Source organism: Nycticebus coucang, chromosome 21 (assembly GCF_027406575.1).
Source record: "Nycticebus coucang isolate mNycCou1 chromosome 21, mNycCou1.pri, whole genome shotgun sequence".
Lineage (NCBI taxonomy): Eukaryota > Metazoa > Chordata > Mammalia > Primates > Lorisidae > Nycticebus > Nycticebus coucang.
In genome coordinates this window covers 50,609,144-50,634,441 of record NC_069800.1, presented here as the reverse complement: position 1 = coordinate 50,634,441, position 25,298 = coordinate 50,609,144, and the positions used below count along the sequence as shown (strand labels likewise).

At 49.4% G+C, this 25,298-nt stretch overlaps 1 protein-coding gene across 13 annotated transcripts in view; it reads right to left on the bottom strand.

The window, feature by feature from the left end:
- The window catches only part of TOX2 (TOX high mobility group box family member 2), a 138,799-nt gene that overhangs the window by 83,479 nt on the left and 30,022 nt on the right, over window positions 1–25,298 (bottom strand). For 12 of the 13 annotated variants that reach the window (XM_053574576.1, XM_053574586.1, XM_053574588.1 and 9 more), the window contains one exon: window positions 3,405–3,470. The exons of the other annotated variant lie outside the window; for it this stretch is intronic. In XM_053574576.1, the coding sequence (XP_053430551.1) occupies window positions 3,405–3,470 (66 nt within the window). Of the gene's footprint in view, window positions 1–3,404; window positions 3,471–25,298 lie in introns of those variants that run through there. 13 annotated transcript variants of the gene reach the window in all.

The following is a 25,298-nucleotide window of genomic DNA, read 5'->3' as shown; positions in this document are numbered from 1 at the left end:
TTTTAAAAAGGGACACAGTCCAGCTAAAATATACCCAGTTGGAGACAGTCTCAGCTGTGATTTCTAAGCAAAGAAGATGGTGCTTCAGGAGACATGTTTACATTAAAGAGCAGGTTTGTAGCATGGTAAGATCGGATGTTCTGAAAACAAGTACTCCAGAAATGGCTTCCCACTCATGTCCAGAACCTTGCACATAAAAGGCACCCAATGAACATTTGCTGAATGAGTGAATTTTGTACTTAACTGTGTTTATAAAATGCGTTTGATGCCATTTGGACTGTTTATCCTCTGAATCCTCAGTGGCTGTGAGACCTTTGTTTGGCTCACGTGTACTCAATGACAAAGTGTGTGTGTATGAGAGGGTATGTCAGTTCAAGTAAGCACTCCATGGAAAAGACTGGAAGGAAATACACAGAACCTTCAACCTTAAAGACCAGAGGTCAGTAGAGTCCCACCACTTCATGGGGAGCTGCAGGTCCCAGAAGAGTCTAAGTGATTCTTCAGCAAAATCAGCAAGAATACATCCCATCTGTTTCCTGTATGTGGTAGTGCTGTAAAAGACCACAATACTTTGCAGCTCCTATCAAGAGGAGAGGACTTGTATCTAGACTGGCCCTGTGACTGGCTTTGACCAAGAGAACATGCTGAAAGTAGTCATGTGTCTATTTCAAGGCCAGACCCTAAGAGGTCCTGCAATTTCTGCTCTTGCTGCTCTGGGAAACTTTCTTCCACCATGTGAACAACCTCAGGCTAGCCGGCTGGAGGACAAGAGACCATGGGGAACAAAAGTGAGCCACCAGCCACACCACCCAGCCCACAGCTAATCTGGTAACTTATTGTTGCCTCTAACGTGATCCTAGGCAAGACCAGAAGAGCCACCAGCTGGACGCAGCCCAAGTGCCAACCCGCGGAATCAAGAAGTAGGTAAATATTTGTTGTTATTATGCCACTAAGTTTTAATGTGTTTGCTATTCAGCAAAACTGATACACTATAAGAAGTCTGGATTGCAACCACAAAATGTACTCACGTTAAGATTGGCTCATGCCACCAATTAATTAATCTCTGAAAATTCTGATGTCTTCTTCATAAAATGCTAAGTTAGGAAGCCCCTCTGGGTGATAGCACAAAAGATTTAGAAGGACGGTTAGGAAGTCCAACTGCCCTATTTCACTGTTAGGGAAACTGGAGCTCAAAGAAGAAAAGGGACCACATTCACTCATTACACAAATATTTCCCAAGTGCTTTCTATGAGCCAAACATTGTACTCCAGTAGGTACAACGTACCCCACTAGGGTACACAGCCGTGAACAAGAGAGATCCTCCCCCCATGGAAATCACAATCTAGGGTGAAAATTAGATGTCATTATAACTAAGTCATCACATGGACAAGTAGACGACCACAAAGAGTGACTAGCACCATGAACTAAAGTGAGCTGGCGCCACGAGAAGAATCGTGGGAAGGGACCCCATTTGGATTTGGAGGTCACCAAGAGCTCCCTATAGAAGTGAGTTGGTGGCAGCCTCAGAGTGGGAAGGGGGCTCTCCACTGACAGGGCAAGGTAAGTGTGTGAAGCTTTAAGTCCCTGCTGTGCAGGTCCGAATGCCACCTCTATCACTCCTAGGCTGAGTCACCAGAGCTGAATTGGCAAATGTTCTTGAGCCTCAGCTCCCTCATCTATAAAATGAGCTTAACAGTGATATCTACTCATCTCAGAGCTCTTCTGCAGATCAGCTGAAATCACCACTGAAGAAAAGGCTTTGCAAACCACAAGATGTTGGGTGAATAGCTGAACTTGATACTATCAATGGTTTGGGGAAGGTGACATTGATTTTCCCTGAGTCACCTCTCCAGAGAACCGCGCTCCCCTCTGCCCAAGCCTTGAGCAGACACAGAGCCTCCCTGGGTACCACTTTCTCTTCTTGGTGGAAGGATGGTGCCAAAACATTCCATCAGGGTCTGAGCCAGAACCAACGTTACCATAGTATAGTTCTGAAAGCCAGGGTTCCATATGCTAACAAATTGCAACTTAAACATTGTGCAAGGCTCAGATGAGATGTTCCGGGCAAGGTCTGATCTGTTGTGATGACCACATTACAAGCTGACTGTATGCAATTAAATGGCTTCCATGGAGTCTGACCACTTCCCACACCTGGAGTTTGGACCCCAATCTATCAGGCTGACACACATCCATGCCATATAAAGGCAGCTTTGCAGCAGCAGTGTGCTGCTTACAGGGAGCAGGCCAGAGAAGGGACATGACAGGGCAGCCCCACTCAAGCAGTCCTGCAGTGGCAGGAGAGAGGGTGTGGCACCTTGCAGTGGAGCTTCCATGTCTCCCTGGAACTGTAGTGCCTTCCTCACTGAGAGTGTCCCCTGTGGCCTCTGTCTTACTCATCAATGGCCCCCACGGGACCCATCACAGAATGGGGCACATCAGCCTTGTGAGTTAACAGGCTTCAGCTGCCCAAGGTGGAAAATATGGGCCTAGCCTGATAGCTGAGAGGCCACTCAACTTTGATTGCTACAGTGGCCATGGCAGTACAGACAGGGTGGAGGTCAGTTCCAGGCCAGGCCACCCAGCTCCCCAAGGTTCTCAGCAGCTGTGGAACTTCCTGCCTCTCCATCCAGCACCTGGACCTGGTGCCATCCTGCAGGTACCACTGTTTAGAAACCACGCTCTATGATGCCATAGGCTTCAGTGAGCACCCTCCCTGGGGTCCAGCCTGCTGTGAGCACCCTCCCCATGGTCCCAATGCCCTGAGCACCATCCCTGGCATCCTTCCTGGACCCTCCACCTGCAGTGAGGACCCTGTGGCATTATAGTCTATAGTGAACACGCTCCCAGCTGAGAGAGCCATTAATTTTTAGCTGGCATCTACGGCCCCCAGAGAGCCTGGCTGGGGGTGGGCTAGCTTTGCCCAGGGATGATTCAGCCTCCTTCACCACTGGCAAGGTTCTCGCAAGCAGGTCATAATGCTCCCCAGCAACCTTAGACAGCACCGGGTGGGCTGGAGAATTCTGCACACACCACATCAAAACACGCCCCATGGGTGCTATGTGGGGGGAAAGGCCGGCCATGCCGGGACATAGGACACCTGACTCAGTGCCACTGAAAACTCCCCTCTGAGCATGGGAAATGTGGGCAGCACATTTCAAGTTTCATCCAGTTCTCAATTATGTCCATTTTAAGCCAAGCAGCCAGCTAGCTGACCAATAGAAAACACTACAGTCCCACTTTGATTGTTCCTTTCTAGGAGACTTAGCTGATATTCTTGATCATTCTGAGAGAGGACCATGGCAGGCTGGGCTCCTTGCTCTGTACCCTCCCTTTTCCACCCAGGAGCAGCTCAGCTCTGCCAGCCCAAGGCTGAGACCCCCGGGCAGGGAGGACGGTGCACCCACCTGGCTGGTTGACAGGAGCTCTGGGTTTCCGTCACTCATCCCCACGTAAGCACTGTCACCATCAAACTAGAACAGAGAGAGAGGGAAAAGCAGCTCTGATTAAAATGGTCTCAAGGAGGCTGCAGGAGAAGTAGCCAGAGGAGGTCACAGGACTGAAAGTGTGGCCTGTGGGGCCTGTAGAAGCAAAGATCAGAGCCCAGGAGGCAGAGGCCCCATTTTGGCCATTTCTGCAGCCCCTTGGGGTTCAGATTCACACCATTAATCACACTTGGAATGAAGACAGGAAACCTTTCTGCCTTCTAGACTTCGTCCAAAGACTGCCGCATCAGGTACTGAGCTTCCCGTCCCTGGAAGTATGCAAACACCTCCCTTGGCCAAAACCACATCAAGTGATCAGCTAAAGCTAGAGTCTCATGTGCTGAGAGAGACCCAGATCTCCAGAGCCTTGGGGCCATGACAGCTCGCCCCAGACATACTTCTTGGCTTTGTGGCTTTGCCCCTTCACCTATCCTATTCTAGCCCCTAAGGCTATCCCTGGCCACGGACAGTGAGGTTTGTGGGAGAAACCGCGTGTGTACAGGAACACATGTATAATACAATCCTGTATTTGGAGAGGCTGCCACCTCTGGATACAGGAAGACTTCCCTGCAATGGAGCAGGTGCAGTGGATGAAACATGGGTCCCTCTTCGCCCTGATGTGTGATCCTGAGTGGGTGTCCAAACTTCTGAGGTGCCTCCTGTATCAAATGGGGATGATGACCATGCTCCCCTCTTCATAGGATGCTGCACTGCTGAGCCCTTGACTCAATTGCAGCTAGTTGCCTTCCCTTGAGCTACACAGCACTCTGACATCGGGTTCTCTAGAAGCAGAGCCTGAGGCAAGGGTTCAAATTCATGTGATTTTTGAGGGACCACTCTTTAAACATAACCCATACGTGTGGGAGGGAAGAAGAACAGGGCAATGAATGCAGCTGAGCCAGGAGGTAATCTCAGCTAATGACTTCCTCCCCTCTGACCCCATAGGGAGCTCTAGGACATGAACAGCACTGTAGAGTCAGTTCCAAATGAAGCAAGGGGTGGCCTTTGTAGCCCATGTAAGTAAGTCACTGGCTGTGAGCTGCCCTTAGGGGACCCAAGGATGCATGACCTTCTGAGCAAGATGATCCCCATTTGACCAAGGATGACTCTTGGACCAGCTGGACCAGCTGCCAGCCATTTGTTGTCAGTGCTCACAGCAGATGGGAGATGTCCACGCTGGCTGGTAACAGGTTCTGGGAGGGCCACCAACAGCAACCAGCCCTCTTATTTTAATTGAATGATTTATTTATTAGGAAATAGTCACATGGTTCGAAATTCTAAAAGTACAAAAAACAACATCACCCCTCTTCCCAGCCATCCATCGCCCTTCCCAGAGACTAGTTTCTGGCAGCTGGTTTGTGTCTTTCAAAGACTGTCACCATATATACTTTTTTTTTTTTTTTTATTGTTGGGGATTCATTGAGGGTACAATAAGCCAGTTACACTGATTGCAATTGTTAGGTAAAGTCCCTCTCCATATATACTTTTTATGGTCTTTCCTTCCATACACACGGCAGCGTACCAGACACGCTGTTTTGCACCTTATTTTTGTCTTAACAACACATCTTGGAACATGTTTTATATCAAACATAGTTCTTTCTTTCTTTTTTTTTTTTTTTTTTTGTGGTTTTTGGCCGGGGCTGGGTTTGAACCCGCCACCTCTGGCATATGGGACTGGCGCCCTGCCTTTGAGCCACAGGCGCTGCCCAACATAGTTCTTTCTTCTGTGCCTCATATTCCATAGTCGGGATGTGACATCCTTAACTATTAAATAGTTGAGTGCATGGGCAGTTGCATTGTTTCTAGTCTTTTCTATTTCAACACAGCTCCCAAGAGTACAGCCAAGAGTAGCCAGCTAGCTGACCAACAGAAGACACTACAGTCCCACTTTGATTGTTCCTTTCAAGGGGACTCAGCTGATATTCTTGATCGTTCTGAGAGAGGACCATGGTAGACCATGGCAGGCTGTGCTCCCTGCTCCGTACCCTCTCTCCTCCACCAAATATTTTTGTACATCTATAATTTCCCCTGGGTGTGAGTTTAGCTACAGGATTAATTTGTATAATTGCTGAGCCCAACTGTCTGTGTGTTTATAATTTGGATAGCCATCACCAAGTGGCTCTCGTGGAGGTTACAGAAATTCACACTCACTCCCACAACCATGCTCAAGGTGTCAGTTCCCCCCAGCCTTCACTTGGAGAATCTTTGCCCAACACCTGACTCAGATGCCAGGCTCCTACCCCTGCGGGCTGAAAGCCTACCACCACCTCCACCACTATTCCTTGCTTTACCTTGTTCTTTGTTCCATAGCCCCTCTGACCTCCTTACCTTCTAGAACTCTCTATAATTTACTTATTACTATGTTCATTGCTTGTGGTTGGATTTCCTCTACTAAAATGGAGGCTCCTGGGGTTCAGGGATCTTAGTCTAACTGTACACTGATGCCTTCCAAACTCCGAGAATGGTGCCCAGAACAGAGTAGATGCTCAATAAATGTTTGCTGAATGAACGAAGCAGCTACTACAATAGTCAGATAATCTCTTACCATGCCAGTCTTCCCATGGAGGCAGTGGGGTTGGTGGTTACACACTAGAGCCTCCCAGCAAAGGGATGGGCAGAGTTCCTTGGCAACTGTAGTTATCAAAAGAAAAGTCTGTGCCATGCCTAGAGTTTGGGCACTGATCTCCCGTACAGAGCCCTGCCCACAATATTGCACCCACAGCTCATGATTCAAGGCCTGCACAGAGGCCGCCTCCCCCAGGAGCTCTACCATGCTCTTATCTTTTCTGGCTGTCCCTGTCATAACACAGACTGTCTCCACATTTGCCATCATCTCCACATAAGCAAAGCGGGGGGCCATCGTCTGTTTTGCATGTACCTAGTAGGAAATAAATAAGTATTTGGTGAATGAATGTATCTGGCACTGAGAAAAATGCTTCACATAAAAGATCTCATGTAGTCCTCCCAATGAACCAATGAGGAAAGTATTCTTTTCCCTGTTTAAAATCAAGGAAACAAGTGAAGAGAGGATAAATTGTTGCCCAAGATCACACAGTGGGGGAGAAACTGGACTTTAAGAATAACTTGATTTTTTCCTGGTTTGTCTCTCCTATTAGGCTGCAAGCTCCTTGATAGCAGGGACTGAGGGTTTTCTAGATCCTACCATATTAATAATTAGCCCACGGCCTGGCATATACCAGGCACATAATACGTTGTGTTGGAGGTTCAGGAGAGGGAGGTATCATCCACAGTGAGCAGCAACCATGGCAAAGATGCCTGGATTTGGGGGTGTGTGTATGTTGGGGTAAGCAAGGCGGGGGGCAGTGGGTTCCCATGAGGTTACCAGGGCCTCTCTTATTCATTCACCCATTTATTCAACCAACATCTAAGAAAGAGCTGCCACATCCCAGCGCACAGCTTGCTTCCAGCTTTGGAGGAGGACTTAAGAAGTTGGTGGAGGTTCCCAAGGCAGGGCCTGAGTCACCTCAGTTCAGTTACCCCTGAAGACCTCGCATGGTGCCCTGAGCTACTAAAGACCAGCTACTAAGACAGCAGAGGCCCTGAGCCAGAGGGGAGGCCCGTCTCTGCCCTCTTCTGCCTGGGCTCCACCATGACAGGGCTCTTGGACAGGGGAAGGGGACCCTGAGGGCTGCCAGGCTTCCTCTGGCTTGACCTCAGGACACCAAGGCCCAAGGCTTACCCCCTCATCCCTCTTCATCTGGGACCCTTTCTTGAGGAATGAAGCCGACAGCCAAGTCACCTCTGTCCCCAGACACAGCAGGGCTACCTCCTCCGTGGGTGCGCACAGACAAGATCCAAAACTCCTGCATACGCTGAGTGTGGCACAAAGGTATGACACATGCTGAGTGCACAAGGATGAGGGCCCACACGTGTTCACATACAGCACAGCGTTCAAGAGAGTACCTAGTCGCACAGGTAGCACACCCATAGGTAACACAAACTAGTGTGCATACAGCACAAGCGTGCGTGCACATACCAGTGCCCTTGTACATGACTGTACACAATACCCACAGCATGCACACATGGGAAGGGAGGCCACGCCCAGACATACATGTGCATACATACACTGCATGTGCCCGGGGAGATATACAAAGCAGAGATGCACATGAACTTCAACTCTGGGCAGATTTCACAATGTATCAGTCTCTAGGTCAAAAATCTTCCTTTCACACCACACAACCTTCTGTATGCTTTAAAATGTAGGGAGGAAAATGTAGGGAAAAACATCGGCCTCAGAATCTCCATGAAATGCCAGGAGAACGTCCTCTTACCAGCGACTGGAATAGATTAATTTTCCCCATTTCATATTCTAATTATAATTCCTTTTCCCATTGCCATCTTCAGTCCTCATTACAGCTGGAAGATTGTTCTGCAAAAGCCAGGCCTTCATCTTCTCTTCCCAAGAGTTTTGTCATGGAAATGAGTTTGGGAATCTGAAAGAACCCACATTTTTGCAAATATCGAATGTGTAGGGATAACCCTTTCATGACGGACACCAGGGACACAGCTCAGAGAGGCTTCTAGAGGGTCTGTGTGGTCCTCTCTGGGACAGGAGTTCCAGGGTCCCTGTTCAAATAGCCACACCCCAACCTAAGCACACCCTGTTCCCCTTAAGCCTTTTTTTTTTTTTTGCAGTTTTTGGCCAGGGTGGGTTTGAACCTGCCACCCCTGATATATGGGGCTGGCGCCCTCTAAGCCTTTTTAAAAAAAATTTAAGGAAACTTAGTAAACAGGCCCCCAAGCTTGCCACCTTAGGCAAGTTCTGTCCCTGCTCTAAGCCTCAGTTTTCTCATTCTTCTGACCCACAGAGCCACTGACTCATGATAGATATAAAGTAAATATTTGTGGGACAGACAGGTGTGCTAAGTGGGTGGATGGACAGAATGGAGGCGGGGAGTAAAAGATGGGATGGAAGAAAGAAAGGGTGATGGACGGGGGGATGGTTGGATGACTGAGACACTGTATAAATTAGCATTGTCCCACAGAAATAGAAGGCAAGTGACAAATGGTAGCCACTTATGTAATTTTAATTTTTCTTTTTTTTTTTTAAGAGACTGAGTCTTACTTTGTCACCCTCGGTAGAGTGCCGTGGCGTTACGGCTCACAGCAACCTCAAACTCTGGGCTCAAGCGATTCTCTTGCCTCAGCCTCCTGAGTAGCTGGGACAACAGGCACCCGCCACAACGCCCGGCTATTTTTTGTTGCAGTTTGGCCAGGGCCGGGTTCGAACCCACCACCCTCGGTATATGGGGCCAGCGCCTTACTCACTGAGCCATGGGTGCCGCCCCTTATTTTGATTTTTCTAGTAGCCACAGTTCAAAAAGTGATTATACACAGATGAAATTAATGTTGTTGATATATTTTACTTTAATATATTCACATTTCAACAAGTAATCAATATGACAATGATTAGTTACTGAGATAATTTATTAATGGGACAAAGGAATGTATGGGCAGACAAGGAGGTAGTTATGGATTAGATGAGAAGGAGGGATGGAGGATAGATGGCTGGCTGGCTGGCTGGCTGGCTGGATGAGGCTGGGTGAGTGTAAGGGACAGGTGTACGGGAGGATGATTGGAATGGGGGATGAGATAAACAGATGGTTGGATAGATGCCTGGATGGGTAAGCACCTGCTTGGATAGGATGGATTGAATGGGTGGGTGAGATGGATAAGAGGGTAAATGGGTCTCGTATTCCCTCCTCAGTCTCTTCACACTTTTCCTGGACAACGTCCCAGCTTCTCAGAGTAGCAACATGTCACTCACTTGTAACTCCTCATCTATAGCCAAGTTACCTCCAGATTCCAACGTACAATTTCCCCCAGACGTCTCTCGTATTTGGCCCATGATCACCTCAAATTCAACCCATGCAATACCGACTCATGATACATGCATGGACTTGCTCTTTCTCCGGCCCTCCTTCATCATAGAAGCTGTCACCTTCCACACCTCCCACAGTCAGTGCCCCTGGAAAGACTCTAGACTCCTTCTCCCTTCTACATCAGAGAGCTTCCAGAGAGATGATCCAGTCACCTGCAGAAGAATTCTGCTCAGACTCCCACCAATCCATCTTCCACACTGCCACTCACTAGTGACCTTTGGGCAATCACTTGACTCCTCAGATCAAAATCTGCAATGACTCCCTATCACTTACCCTGTATCCAGGGCCTGCCATGACCCCAGGCCCTGAGCCTCAGCTCCCATAGGGGCCTCGATATAATAGGAAACTCCAGCTTCTTTGCCTGTGCACACTATCCCATCCATCATCAGCCTGGAACATTGTCCCCATTGAAATTCAACCCTTCCTAAGTTGTTTTGTTTTTTGGCAATGAATTCCAACCTTAGCAGTCTTGTTTGCTTTTATAAGCCCAAATTCCTTGGACTTAATTCAACTTCTACATGTAGTATAATATACTGGGTCATAGCATTGATTCCTAGATCTGAGTAGTTCCACCACCTACTAGCTGGTGAACTTGGTCTTAACTTCCCTTTGCCTTAGTTTTCTCGGCTATAAAACAATAACCTTGTCAGTTACATTGCTACCTCAGAAGGTTCTTGGTATCTGTTATAAGCCATCAGATAGGAGTTGATATCTGTAATATAATGCTTAATAATGTTAACTATTTTGACAGGTGCTTAATAAGTGTTACCTATGATTACTGTTATTATATGCTAAACTCATATTCCCTTATCAGCCTCAATCTCCCTCAGTCTAGCAGAGGACCTTGTCTCTTCTGTCACTGAAAAATTGAGGCACAGATATGCCCCTCAACTTCCTTAATCTTCCCCACATTATGTACATCATCCCATGCAACTTCCTTTCCTTTTGCCTGAAAAGGTGAAGTGTCTCCCTCCTACTTAAGGTCAGCTCCTTCACCTTGACCCCGTCCTTTCCATGTCTTCCTCCCATTTGTTCCCACTCTTGGACCCGGGTGTTAGGTCTAATCTAAATGTGCTGAAGCCAAATGAAGCCAGGCAATGCCTTTGTTGTGCCATGCACTGAGCACCTACATTGTGCCAAGGAACACGCCCCCACCCACTAGAGATCGATCATGCAGGAATGTTTTTGCTACCCCTTGGAAAATTACAAACATGCAAATAGAGCATCACAAGTGCTGACAAGCAGTAAAACAAAGGGGGTTAGAGATTACAGAGGGGACAGCGGTCATTGTTCTTTGAACAATATCTAGTGAATGCTTACACAGCACTAGGTGCCAGGCGTCCCCTCATGACTACGACATGGCCCCTGCCTGCAAGGAGCCCCCAGGCCTTCAGAAAAGCTGACAACTATAGCAGGAGAATAAAACCTTCCTGGTCCCCAAATCTGAAAAGACCAGCCATTCTTTGGCCATAGTCTAAAGCTGCAAGTCATCACGAAATCGGTTTGAAGAGATCAGTGACAGTTTTGCAATCCCTGCTTCTGAGAACCAGGCAATCAACAATGGTCTTACTCCAACGGCCCCTTGTCCACAGCTGCAGCCACCCGCAGAGCCCAGAGTGCCACGCTCCCCTATGCCCTGGGAAGATAACTCTGGCTGGATTTGAGAAGACTAGTTTTGCCAAGTACAGCAATGGATTCCGCTTCTGTCTCAGATACTGCACAATACCCTCTTCTGTGACACCTGAGACAAGGCCCAGGATCACATTAGTGCAGAGGAGGAGGAATGAGGCAGAGGGCCTGCCAACAGAGGCATCCAGACCAAAGTGGCCTGGAAGTTCTAGGATGTGGGACACACAGGAGGTGACTGGCCAAAGATCAGGGAACGTGAATTCCAAAGTGACATTTAAGGCTGCTGTGAGCATGAGCCAGTGAGCTCAAGCTTATTACCAGATTTTGTCCCACAGTTGTGCCTGGTCATCTCACTGGAACCCCCTGGAAGTCCCTAGTGTGCTATAACCAGACCCACTGGGGACACAAGCAAGATGAGGCTCGGAGCAGTTGAGAGCTTGTCCAAGGCCATCCAGTCACCTTAAATTTGGCCCTGACCCAAAGTACCTAAGCAACAGCTGTTCTGGAGAAGCTGCTACTCCTCCCCTCTGCACAGAGACAGATCAAAGACCAAGAATGCACAGCCCTCACCCCAGCCAGTCAGAGACAAGGGAGAGGCCGCTCTCGGAGATCTAAAGAGGAAACAATCAAAGCGGCACACATGCTCCCGCCTGCCCCCTGCCTGCTCCCCGCCTGCCCCCCGCCTGCCCTCCCCCGCCCCCGTCTGCCCCCGCACTGGGCGTGAGAACACTCGTTCTGCACTGATAAGACACAGCTCAAAAGACAGAGGTAGGGAACGTGGCGGCTGCAGTGAGTGCGGGTTTTATGTAGAAGCTTCTCAGGTTGAGATGCATCAGGACCAGGGGGATGTGGGGGGTGACGTGGGGGGGATGTGGGGGGCATGTGGGGTCTTGGGGGAGCAGGGGACATGGAGCAGGGCTGAGAGGCCTGCACAGACAGAAACCTTAACTCAAACTGACCCAGGTCCCGGATGCCCGCCTCAGCCTGTCACCCGTTGAAGCATGACAGCGCAGGAGTTACAAACACGGGTTTGGGGCCAGGCTGTCTGGGTTCAAATCCCAGCCTTGCTACCTTCAAGCTGGGTCACTTTTTAAACCAAGTGACTGAGTCTCAGTTTCCTGATCCAGGAACAGAGTATGACTATTGTTTGGGTTAAATAAATGCGTATACAGGAAGGGCTTAGTCTTACTAGCACACAGCCTGGCACAGAGAAAGCACTCAATAATTACTAGCTATTTCTTATTTTATCATTGAATTCTCACCACAACCTGGTCAGGTTGCTGTTACCGCCTCTCTTCTATAAGTGAACAAATTGAGTGGGGTTGTGTGGAAACCTCTGAAGTCTTAAGCATGGGAAAGACCCCTGCGGCCTCTGCCCACAGTATGTAATTTAAAATGCAATTTGTAAATTAAGGAAGGGAAGTAGGGAAGTCCAAGGGAGGGTTGATTTTTCCCCCCAAGATTATGACTTTCATGCTTTGTTCCTAAAATATCAAACATCAGTGTCTTCCCCAAAAAATGTTTTCCTCCTGGCTGGAGGTCCTGCTTTGCGAGGTGTAACTCACATTCTTACTCTGCCCACTGAGAAATCCAGAGCTACAAATGAGGCCCAGAGAGGTTAGGGGATCTGCCTAAGGCCACACAGCCAGGATGTGTCCAAGCTAAGTCTGATGTCCAGGCAGCTGGCCCCTGCCAAAAGCCCACACTGGCTTCCCACCCCTACTGTGTCCAAGCTAGGTAAACCAGAGAAGGTGATCTCATGACTCTGGGCTGATAGACTTCTTCACCCATAAGGAGGGACTAACCCTCTGGCATGGCCACCCAGAGGAGCCAGGAATGTGCCTCTTGAGCAAGCCTAGTTCTCTGGAGTGCTTCAGGATCCTCGTCCCCACACCTAACAGGAGTTGGCTTGGATGGTGCTACTTTTTCAGTCAATAAAAACAATAAGCTTGGCTCGGCACCTATAGCACAGGGGTTACAGCACCAGCCACATACACAGAGGCTGGCGGTTCACATTGTTTCAATGTGTAATTAAAATACAAATCTTGGTGCTACCAATGTTTGAACCTGGCCCAGGCCAGCTAAACAACGATGACAACTGCAACAAACAATAGCCAGGCATCACGGGAGGCTGAGGCAAGAGAATCGCTTAAGCCCAAGAGTTTGAGGTTGCTGTGAGCTGTGATACCAGGGCAACATAGTGAGATTCTGTCTCCAAAAGAAAAAAAAATTCAAGCTTGATGCCAGGAGTTCAAGTCCACCCTGGCCAACATATGGTGACCCTGTCTCAACAAAAAATATTTTTAATTAGCTATGTATGATGGTGGGCACTTGTAGTCTCAGCTACCCTGGAGGCTGAGGTGGGAGGATCGCTTGAGCCTGGGAGTTCAAGGCTACAGTGAGCTATGATCACACCACTGCACTCCAGCCTGGGTGCCAGAGCAAGACCTCCTCTCAAATGAAAATAAAAAACCAAAACAAAACATCAAGAGGTGGAAAGAAAGTAGCAGGGGCCACTACAGCTACCATGATGGGCACTACCAGGTACCTGGCTCCTCTAGAGAGTGGGAATAGCTGTCCCCATTTCACAGATGAGAAAGCAGAGCCCACCCACCTGTCTCTGGCTGTCCAGAATAGGGGAACTGGCCACATGTGGCTACTGAGCCCTTGAAATGTGGCCCATCCAAATTGAGATGTGTTTAAGTCTAAAACACACATCAGATCTCAAAGGCTTAGAGCAACAACAAAAAAGATGCAAAATATGTCACCAATATTTGTATTTTAATTACACATTGAAACAATAATATTTTGTGTTAACTAAAATATATCTTTAATTTTTTTTTTTTTTGGCCAGGGCTGGGTTCGAACCCGCCACCTCTGGCATATGGGGCCGGTGCCCTACTCCTTTGAGCCACAGGCATCGCCCGTATCTTTAAAATTTATTTCAACTGTTTCTTTTCACTTTTTTTTTTTTTTCCAGTTTTTGGCCAGGGCCAGGTTTGAACCCGCCACCTCCAGTATATGGGGCTGGCGCCCTACTCCTTGAGCCACAGGTGCCGCCCTCTTTTCACTTTGTTTTAATGTGGCCAGGAGAAAATTTAAAATCACATGTGTGGTTTGCATTGTATTTCTGCCAGATAGTGCTGGCCTATCACTGCCCTGGCCATGTCTGCTCCTGACCCAGAACCCTGGACATAGAAGCACTGATATCGACAATAGCTAAACTCAATTCTCCGTGATAGATCTGGGGAAACTGAGGACATCAGAGTCTGGTAATGACATACACTGAAGCCTCTGGTAAAGACATTCATACACTGAAGCCCTTCTATGTGCCCTACAGGCTGGGATCCAGCAGGAAACAAAATATAGGGCCACGTGCCAGTCCAGGGTTCTGCACTGATGCCAGCTTGCAGGCTGGAGGAGAGTGTGGTGATGACACTGGAGTTCTTGCCCAGCCAAATCATCTGGAGGATCAGAGCAGCTGGACTGCACACCAACCCCTTCTTTTCTCACAGCTGGCAGGACCACAGATCTCTCAGACTGCAGACGGGAACTCCAGTTCCAACCCAGAGTCAATCTGCCTCTGAGATCACTGGCCAGTCCCATCGTGGCTCATTAACAGGCTGCGACTGCCCAGAGGGCACGATGGGCAGGGCTGCCAAGTGGGCACAGCACGGCGTCCTGGCAGGCCCGTGTCTCTTCCCTGGTGCAGCCACCGGTAGCTCACACACCGTTTGCGTTACCGCAGATTTATGGCAAAAATTATCCTCTCTCTCAGCTCCATTTAAAGCCATTTGGAGCTTGCTCCCATCCCCAATTATAAATCTAATTGCACATTCCAAACAGACAAGCGCTCATTAAGCTTTAATTATGCACATGTTGTTTTCAACAAACATTTTCATTTGGCCGCTGTGAGAGGGAATGTTCCAAGGGGGCTGCAGAAGCTGCCTGAGGCTGGAGGGAGCTGGGGCCAGGAAGTGGGTCAGGGTGTGGTCAGATGAGGCCTTTCAAGGGCCAGGGCTGACCAGGACCCCATCGGATTGGGCCTGTGACTTTGTGGCTTTCCACCAGGCTTTTGCTGTGTGTTTCAGCTGTTCTCACCTGCGCTCCCAGAGTCCCCGTCGTCATGTCTAAGCTGGCACCAGTGGACCTCTCCAGGGATGGGGAGGACGGAACACAGGGACCCCTAGCCCCAGCTCTAAAGGATAAACCCCCTCCACCCAAGAGCCAGTTTTTCCCAAGCCTCCAGGCTTAGCTGATCCCACCCACCCCCCAGTGCAGTGCAGACATCTTCCCCAGCGCCATCTCCCCTTTCCTCATCCGTTCACTCATTTATTCCACAATTATCTCCCGAGTGGTGACTGGGTCAATGTGGGGCCAGTGGGGATCACAACTGATAAGGACCTTATATGTGTGGCTCTGCCCAGGTCACTCTTCGTCCAATTCCGCCCCCTCCCTCCACACTGGAGAAAAGTCCAAGTTCTTGACCACAGCCTTCACCTGAGCATCTACCCCCCTGCCAGCCTGACCATCCCCAATCCTGTCTTTCTGAGAAGACTCAAGCCCCCTGCATGGACCATGCTCCCGTATACCTGTACTCTCCTGAAACTCCCTTCTTTTTCTTCTCCATGCAGTCAACACCCATTCAACTCTCATGTCACCCCTCCAGGCAGCCATTGCTGATACCCACTCCCAGGCTGCACCTGCTGCCTCTCTGCTGTGGGTACCCACTAAAGTGTTCACCAGACTACAGTGCCACGATGTAACCATCCCACACGTCTGACTCCTGAGACCAGCCTGCTCACCACGTGCCCAGGCTCCATGGCCCTGTTCATCCTCTAGGGGTTAAAATAGGGGCACCTGTCCCCTGTGAGGCTTTGAACAAGGCCTTTCCTCTCTGTGCCTCAGTTTCCTCACTTGTCCCTGGAGGGGTTGAGTGGGTGAGGCTTCCTGGGCCCCTTTAGCAGGTGCATCAGTTGGAGGACAGTTGTGGGGGTTAACAGTGAGGGAGTGAGCAACGGAGGGGTGGGAAACTCCCAGGACACTCCTCAAAGAGCTGGAAATACAAGCAAGTGAAACACTGCATGCTTTAAAATGGAAATCAGGATCCATTCAGCATCTGGAGGCTACTCTTCATTTCAGAGCAGCTGGTCTGGAACACACTGAGGGTGAAATCTCCAGGTGGGAAACTTCCTGGGGAGTAGGAGAGGCCAAAAGGGCATGCCTTCACCCACCTGTCCCAAGGGGAGCTCTGGGGCCGGGATGGCCAAGCACAGATGCTCCAAATCACAGCAAGGAGCCAAGCACTATGTCCCCAAGTGGTCCACCCATGGGATCAAATGACCTTGGCCACGGCTTCCTCCTTCCACCAAAGGCAGTGCCCAGAGAGAGGCCCCCGGCAGGCAGCCAGCAGAGTACCTCAGTCCTAAGGAAGGGCCTTGGCGCCCAACAGCACTCACTACAGCTATAATCATTTATTCATTTGAAATAATTTGCGTAACATTTACATAGTGCTGACAATAAGCCAGGCACTCTTTGAATTGATTTACAAATATTAACTCACATAATCCTCACAACAACCTTATGAGGTAAGTTACTGAGATGAAGGCTCCCATTTTATAGATGGGGAAATTGAGGTCAAGTGGCATACCTAAGTCCACTGAAATGACAGCTAGTATGGGGTGGGTCGAACCCAGGAAGTCCAACCCCGAAGCCTATGCTCTAATAGCGAGCCGTGCTACCTCTGGGCCTTGTTACCTCCCAAAGCATGGAGCTGCCCAACTCCCAGCCACTTCCCCTGAGGCTATGCTGCGGTCAGCGGTCTAGAGCCTTGGGCTGCCCAGCGCTGCCAATATTTGTGCTTGACAAATATCTATCATCCAAGTGGTTGGGAACAAGTCCCAAAACTGATTCTTACCAAAGACAATTTACTAAAAGCCTCATGAGCGTTAAGTCGGGTGGCACTGTGGCATTGGGGGTGGGGGGGTGGTCCCTGAGACAATGAGCTGCAGATGATTTGGAAGATATTTTCTCCCCAGTGCTACAAAACAAGCCCTCAATCATGCCTCAAAGGGCTGGTATTGTTGGAAGGGAAATATGTCAACAACAGCCTTCGATTGTGGGGTGGTTTAAAAAAAAGAAGAAAGGAAAAAAATGTTTTGAAATTGCAATTTGACCTAGAAAGGTTTTTCTAGGTCACCTGAACTTGGCACTTATGCATCTAACCCCAAAACCTAACACAGACAAAGTGCCAGGTTCACTTCCTTTTGTCAGTACCAGATAACACAGGAGATGGTATTTGTAAACACGGCTGATAGACTTTTAAGTGCCATATTAAAATCAGCCTTTGATTTTAGGATAGGAGCTGTGAGAGTGCTGGTACAGCACAACTCTGGAAACAGGCAGGCCTGGGTTCAAGTCTAGGCTTTGCACTTAGCTGCTGCGTGGTTGTGGGCAGGGATCTTGCCTCTTCCATCCTCCAATTCCTCTCCTGTAAAATGGGAGTGGAGCTGCAGGGGCTCACTGGCTGCCCCCCGACTTCTAGCCAGTCTTCTTCCCAGGCTGAGGCCACCCCTCTGATTTGGTCAGTTGAACCGCTATGCCCCAGATCTGGGCGCTGTCCTGGAGACCCAGGAAGGCAGTACAGGAGTCTGCCCTAATAGGCCATCCCCACCCCCACCCAGAAAACAGAGCACACGCGACCACACAGCACCTGCCAATGAGTCAATCGAATTCATCTTCTGTAGAACTACCCGTTTAACATAAATCATGGGGCTTCAGGGATGTCAGAGCTTCATTCACCTTCTCAGCATCCCACTGGGGAAACTGAGGCCAGGGCTGATAGATGGCCCACAGTTATTGGAAACATCATGTCAAGGGTTACAACCACAGCACTGTTGGGTCCCCTGAGCGTGCACCTCCAGGAGAAGCCAGATTTGGCCCAGTTACAGTCAAAGCTCAAAGGTGTGGTGAGCATCCCAGCCTTTCTCAAACCCTGACCTGGGGACCTACCAGGTGTTCAGCCACGTGCCAGGCTCAGGGGGTATCTGGGACCCAGAACCGATCCCCAGGGAGGCTCGGATGCAGAGTGGTACAGCAGCAGTGTGCTGACATCTGGGGGTGATGAGGCGCTAAGGTGGATATAGGCCAGGCAACAGCAGTCGACACACACCTGTCGCCAGAGTGAGCAACACCTAGGACCTGGGAGGGCGGGAAAACCAGTGTGTGTACTGGGGGAGGCGGGGGTCCCCACATCATTGAGACGAGTTCTAATGCCGAACAGGAGCAAGGAAATAATACTCATGGAAGAAAACAGGTGGGAGTTTATTAAAGCAAGATTCCCAAAAGTGACCAAAGTGTATCCAGCTCCATCAGAGAATAAAATATTCTGTGAAGCCACAGTTGAAGTGGTGTTGCAGTGACAGAAGACAAGAACTCCAAATCAACGTGACAGAAGTAAAAAGGACAGAATTAGACCCAACCAGGGGATGGAAATGTACCATGATTAAGGAGGGTGTTTAATTTATGCCAGGTATCACATGATGTGACCTACACTCAATCTTTGCAACACTCCTAGGAGGGAAATTATCATGATCCTGTTTCACAGAGGAGACAAGCTCAATTTAAGCAACACGGTTATGGGTCACAGAGCTAGAAAGTGGCAAAGCCCCAATCTTAACTCTGCCAAAGCTCATGCTCAGAACAACTACTCTATTTTGTCTCTTCTTTTAGAAACAAAGAGACAAAGACCAATTATTTAATAAACAGAATGGGGACAAGAGGCTTATCCTGTTCCCATTTAGGAATACTGGACTAGATTCCCACTGCAAGACACTCACCAAAATTCACTGCAAACGGATTAAAGAGTTAAGCACAGAAAGTCACGTTATAGGGAAACAATCAGAAAACAGAACAGAATGTTTATCAGATCTGTGGAGGTTGGATGACTTCCCTCAGCCCTGGAAGCAATCGCAGAGAAAGAGAGATTGACAGATTCAAATATATATGCATTCATATCTCCTGTGGAAGGAAACATAATAAAACCAAAATGAAAAGGACATAGGACTAAGAAAATATCAGCACCGACTATGAGACGGTTAATATATACGATGCAGAAATGGCTCAAATTAAACAGAAAGCAAGATGCTGATAGACGAAAAGACTCGGGATTCAAACAGAAAAGTCACGCAAGAGGCAATCCACCAAGAGGCAGAAACAGCCCTTGATTCAGTGGCAAGGGGAGAATGCACATCAAATAAGCCTACCATATTTATAATGAAATGGTATTTCACGCCACTGCTGACATGGAAAACACGTTCTAGGTTACTGGAAAGCAATGAGGCCACCTCAGAGCAGACAGATGGCCAGAGGCAGGGAACAAGCCCCTTGTCTGCTGCGTCAGAGAGCAGTGCCTCACCATGCTGCCCATTTGTCACAGGTACACCCCCTCTCGCGCTGAGTGTCAGGGATGGGTCTAGTGATGTACAGGTGTACAGTTTTTGTTCTGCTGAAGCTTACGGTCTAGTGAGGGGGACAGGACCAGGAATTAGCATCTGGGTGAGTGGTAAGTATACAGGCAGCCATGTTCATGGGCCTAGTCAAGGGCCATGCAAAAAGACCTCCCAGAAGAGACAGCTCCTAAGCAGATCTATCTACAGAATGTACAGAATTAGCCAGGTGAGGAGAGAGGGCACAGGGGAGAGGCCAGCGGCAACAGCATTCACCATCCATAGCCACCTGGAGAGTGGAGACAAAGCCCAGAATGTGAGCTGCACATTACAAAGTGGCCTCGGGCTTCTCCAGTTTGGAGAAGCTGAGACTGGGGAACAAGACCCAAAGCAGGATTTGGACAGGGAAGAAACATCGGCAAAGCAACAGAAAGTAAAACAGTGTGGCAGGGATTCAAAGATAGAAATTGATATTGATGGCTAGAATGGGAAGTAGCTCTGGAGCCAGAATAAAACGATAAAAACCCAGGGAATTTTGCAGAATACAGCCCTGAGATAAATAAAAATTGTCAAGAGCAAGGGATCACCCAGGAGTCAGAAAGAGGGGTGACTCAGGCAGTGCGCAAACCCTAATTTCCTCTCTTTGGTCACACACTTCCTTCTCATTTCTTTTTCTGATGATTCATTTAAAAAAAAAAAATTTCCCCTTTTAAATTCATACCAAAGAGGTTTGAGTACCTGGGCTCACCCTGCCCCCGGCTTTGACCTCTGCCCCTGAGCCAGCAAAACCCAACCTAACCCCAGATGACACCCTGAGAGGAAGGCAGAGGTTTCTGGCTCTGTTATGGCTATCAGAGCCCCTGTGGGCCTCCCCATGTTCTGGGAGGGTTTTAGCAGAACCTCACACACAAGATCTACGGCCCTCAGACAGAACTTGTGCAGTTTCAGAACGCAGAATTGGTTTGGATTTCAGAAAAGTAATGAAGTGAAAATTCTGCAAATTCTGTGGCAGCTTCAGAGGAGCCTGGAGCAACACCTGCATATTTCTGGAGTGCAACAAGTTGGGTAAGTGAAGATGACAAAAAGCCTCACGTCAGTTCAGGTCACGTTTGGGGCCAAATGAGTCTGCAGCATATTTACAAAACCACTTATGGTTGCAGAGCTTTCTGGATTTCTGAGGAGGCAGTTTCAGGCTGAATCAAGCACTGGAACCCATGCGCTAGGCTCTTGTTGGGGGCATGCCCATTTCACAGATGAGGAAACTGAGGTTCAGAAAGCTAAAGGAAACTTCTCAAGGTCTCACAACTAGTGAGCCGGGGTCCATATTCAGGCCCCATGTCTTTCCACGCAGCTTCATGGATCCTGCAGGGGGTGAAAGGCAGACAGAACATTGAACATTATGGGCACCATGGGGAACACAGGGAGTGGGCAAGGCCAGGTGCAACAGGAAGAAGGGAGGCCGCTCAGGCACCTAGAGAAATCTCCCACTGCTGCTCCTCAGAGGGGCTGCCAGAGGTCCAGGAGCATCCAGCCATCTGCAGAGGTTCTGAGCTCCCTGCATTCTCCCACAGATGTTTACTGAGTGCCCACTTCATGCCAGCCCCTGTCCCGGGGGCCAGGACACAGCAAGACACTGTCCCTGCCCCTGCAGGGCACTGAGGAAGGCAGGCAATGAGCAAGCAAACACAAAAGTGGCTACAAATTGTGATAAAGTCTATAATGCAGAGATGGAGGGTGGAGGGAGATTTACTCCAGAAGGTCCCTCTTGGGAGGTGACATTTCAATGGAGGGAGCCCTGAAGGAAGAGAAGGAGCCTGTCAGGCAATAAGCAGGGTGGGAGCACACAGGCAGAGGGAGTGGCACATGCAAAGTCCCTGAGGTCAGTGAGTAGAGGGCCCTCACATGGGGACAGAATGATGTGGCTGGACACAGGAGGTAGAGGGGTGGGGAGAGGACAACACGTGGGACCCAAGCCATGTTAAGGCACTTGGATTTCATCCCCAGTGGGAAGCCCTCAGAGAGTTTTTTGTAGGAGAGTAACATGCCCTGATTTATGTTTTAAAAGATGACTCAGGCAGCCATGTGGAAGATGGATTCTCTGAGTCTCCAGTCCATGAACCTCAGTTTTCTCATCTATAAAATGGGCTCATGAGAACCTTATGAAAAGCATAGCCAAGGGGTATCTGGCACAGAGTTGACTCCCAAAAGGTGGGAGAATGAAGACTGGGTCATCTAACAGCGTCACAGGTGGGAGAACCCAGTCATAGGTCATCCATAGTCACCCCCCTGCTCAAAACTCTTCCAAGGCTCCCTACTGTCCTCAGGACAAAGACCTACCTCTATTCCCAGGTGCTATAGTCCTGCTTGACCTGGTCCCTGCTGCTTTCTCTAGCCCACCCTTCCTCCCCTCACTGTCTCCCACCGGCCTCCACTCATCTGCCAGCTGAGCCACTCCTGTATCATGCCATGGTCCTGTGTTCACAGCAGAAGATCTCCTTTACACTGGTCTTACCATCAGCCTCCCCCTCCTCCCTGGGCGCCTAGCCTGGGCCAGCCCTGACCTGAGCAATAGGGTGAAAAGACAGTGTTAAGAGATCCCATTACCTGTGCATGAACATGAGGACAGAGGGGTGCAAGGAGCCTGGCAAGAACACAGGAGGAAGGGGTTGGTTCTATCTGAGTGGACAAAGAAGGCTTCCAGACCGTGACTTCAAATTGTTTTCTGATTTCAGATAATATATTAGTTTCCTGTTGCTGCTGACAGAAATCAATACAATCTTGGTGGCTTATAACAACAAATGAGTTACAGTTCTAGAGGCCAGAAGTCTGAAATCAATCTCACTGGCTAAAATCAAGGTTCCATCAGAGCTGGCTGTTCTTTTCCCAGCACTGGTGCACGCCCACATCCCTTGGTTTGTGGCCCCTTCCTCCATCCTCAAAGCACAGCACTCCAGTCTCTACTCCCCTCCACTGACTCTGACTCTTCCTGCCTCCCCCTCTTGTAAGGACCCTAGTGATGACATCGGCCCAGCCAGATCACCCAGGATTATCTCTCCAACTCAGGATCATTAACTTAATCCAGTTCCAAAGCCCCCTTACCACTTAAAGGTAACATTCACAGGTTTTAGAGACTGGGACCTGGATCTATTTAGGGGCCATTATGCAGCCTACCAGCCAAAGTGTAGCATCTCATGTGCCAGGAAGAGGAGAAGAGCCAGGAGTGAGGAGCAGAAATAAAGTCTACACGGTAGGCACTTCCTTCCCTGCCCTCTTCAGACACAGGGAAACTGAGGCATAGTTCATCAGTAGCCTTGTGGAGATGCTACACTTTGGCTCCCTCGTCATTTATAGGGGCCACACATGCAGTTTAGGCCAATGGGCTAAGAACAGAAATGGCATGGGTTTCTTCCACATGGACACATCAAAAAGCAAACATGAGCTCTCCAGGCTCTCTCTGCAAGACCAGCAAAGTGCCAAATGATCAAGATTCGCTGAACCTATATAGCCCTGAATGACTCCATGGAGCAGAGCCCAACTCCCTACTTCTAAGCTACTGTCGTGCTCTTATCTTGTAAGAGCAAAAATAAACCCTCCTTGTGATGAGTAACTGAGATTTGGGGAGCAGTTTGTTACTGCAGCAGAGCCCAGCCTAACTTGACTAACATACTCAATTAATAAGTTAAATAGTAACAACCATTCACTGTCCATCTCCTATGAGCCAGGCGCTTTTCCTACTTTACACGTAATCTTCATAATCACTCACTAAGCAAATCAGAATTATCTACTTCATTCCATAGTTGAGGAAACGGAAATACAGAGAGGTGAAGGTGAAGGCCAGACCCCTAGGAACTGACAGAGCTGGGATTCAGACCCTGAAGAGTGCAGTTCCAAAGCCAAATTCTTAACTGCTTTTAGGGGTCCCTCCTACAAGGCACCACAGGCTTCCAGAGCTTTCTGTGGCCCTAGATAGCTGCCACTTCAAGAGTCACCAGGGACTTCTGGCCAATGCAGGTGAATCCTGGGCCTGGAATCCCCAATGATAATGTGAGTCCAGCCTGGGGTCCTACAACCCTGAAATAAAAATGTCCCCCGGCCCAAATCCAGCCTGAGCCTCTTCTGATCGCTGGACTGGCTCTCATTCACACACCCAGGCATCCAGGTACCAACAGGATATTTGATCAGCATCAGCTTGGTGCCAGGCCCTACTCTGGGAGCCTGGGAGATAGCAGTGCACAAAGCCCCCTGCAGCTTACACTCTTGCATGGGAGACAAAAACCAAGCAATGTACATGGTTGGTAAATAGCTTACATAGTATGTTAGGGACTACAAGTATTATGGAAAGCAGCAGTGGGAGAGGGAAAAGGGAGGACGAGGATGGAGGGTAGCAAGTTTAAACAGGGTGGCCAAGGTGGACCTTGTTGGGGAAGCAATAGTGGAGCAAAGATTAGAAAGGGGGGTATGAGTGAGCAGATAGGTGGGGGAGAGAATTCCAGGCTGCCAGACAGGCCTGTGCGAAGATTGGAGGGCGGGAGTGCTCAGCAAGGTGGGCAGAGCAAGTGGGGGTAGGAGGGAGAGGGAGGAGAGGCTAGAGAGGCAGCTGGGGCCAGAGTGCACTCTGCAGATGGCACTGAGATTACCCCTCCCCAGACAGAGGAAGCAGCACTTTTTCCACCGGCCTTATCTGATGCTGTGGTTGAAGGAGCCAGGGAGAGCAGGCCCAAGAGGCTGCATCGCTCGGCACATCCGAGGAACCTCAGCAGAGCCTCAGAGCAGCTGACATCCGCTCAGCCTGTGGCTTCTGCTTGTGGCTTCTGCATCTCAGGTTGTCCCAATGGCTGCTATTTTCACTCCTGTTTGGGGTTCCATATAGGGCTCCTCTCTGCACAGTTTGGGTTTGCTCTGCCCAGAGCAAAGAGTAGGTAGCGGTCATCTAAACACCCTAAGAGTCCTTGGTGGACAATGACTATCCAGCACGTGGGAAAGAGGAGAAAATCTGTCATGCGTATCATCTTGCCAATCTTCATTACCCTCTACGCTCAGAGAGGTTAGGTGGCTCGTCTAAGGTCACACAGCCAAAACAAACCACACACTGAGGATTCTGCTCCAGCCTGTCTGAGTCTGTAGGCCTTTAATTGGCAGGGAGGTCTTTGCATTTACTACCTAAATTAATGTTTCCCAAGCAGATCCTCTCTGCTTTCCAGGCTTTCAACAGATGTGAGAATAAAGGTGCATCTCCACGGGTGATATCTTCCCAGAGCATCACAGCACTGGTGAGGAGGAGTGATAAGGGGCCCCTGTCACTGGGTTCTGAGGGGGCAGAGAAGCCTCCTCAAAAGCTGAGATGTTGCAACCACACCTCCAAGAATGAGCAAGAGTTCAGGGGGTCAAAGAAACACATTCTGGACAAAGGGGTTCGAATAAACAACATCAAGAGGGATGACCGCTTGGCCAGGAGGGGAGAGGCTTTAGGAAGGAGCAGGCCAGTGATTCTGGAGGAGGCAGAAGCTTGCCTGTGGGGTGCAAAAAGTGAAATCAGACAGGTGTTCCCAGGGGAACAGATCCAGCAGATGACAAGGGAGGTCCAACAAAAGACTCCAAGCAGGGGCTGTGTGCATCAGGTGGTTCATGGAGCTCGGCTGGCAGCTGCGTGAGCAGACTCAGAGGGGCGGGTGGGGACAGGAGACCATGCAGGGGGCTCCTGAAGCCACCCAGGTGAGGGGTAATAGCAAAATGGGAGCTGTGATTGCACCCTGAGGGCACAGCCAGCAGCACACACAGGGGAATGAGATACAGAGAGGGAGGCAGACAGATGGTTCAAGGACAACTCCAGATCTGTG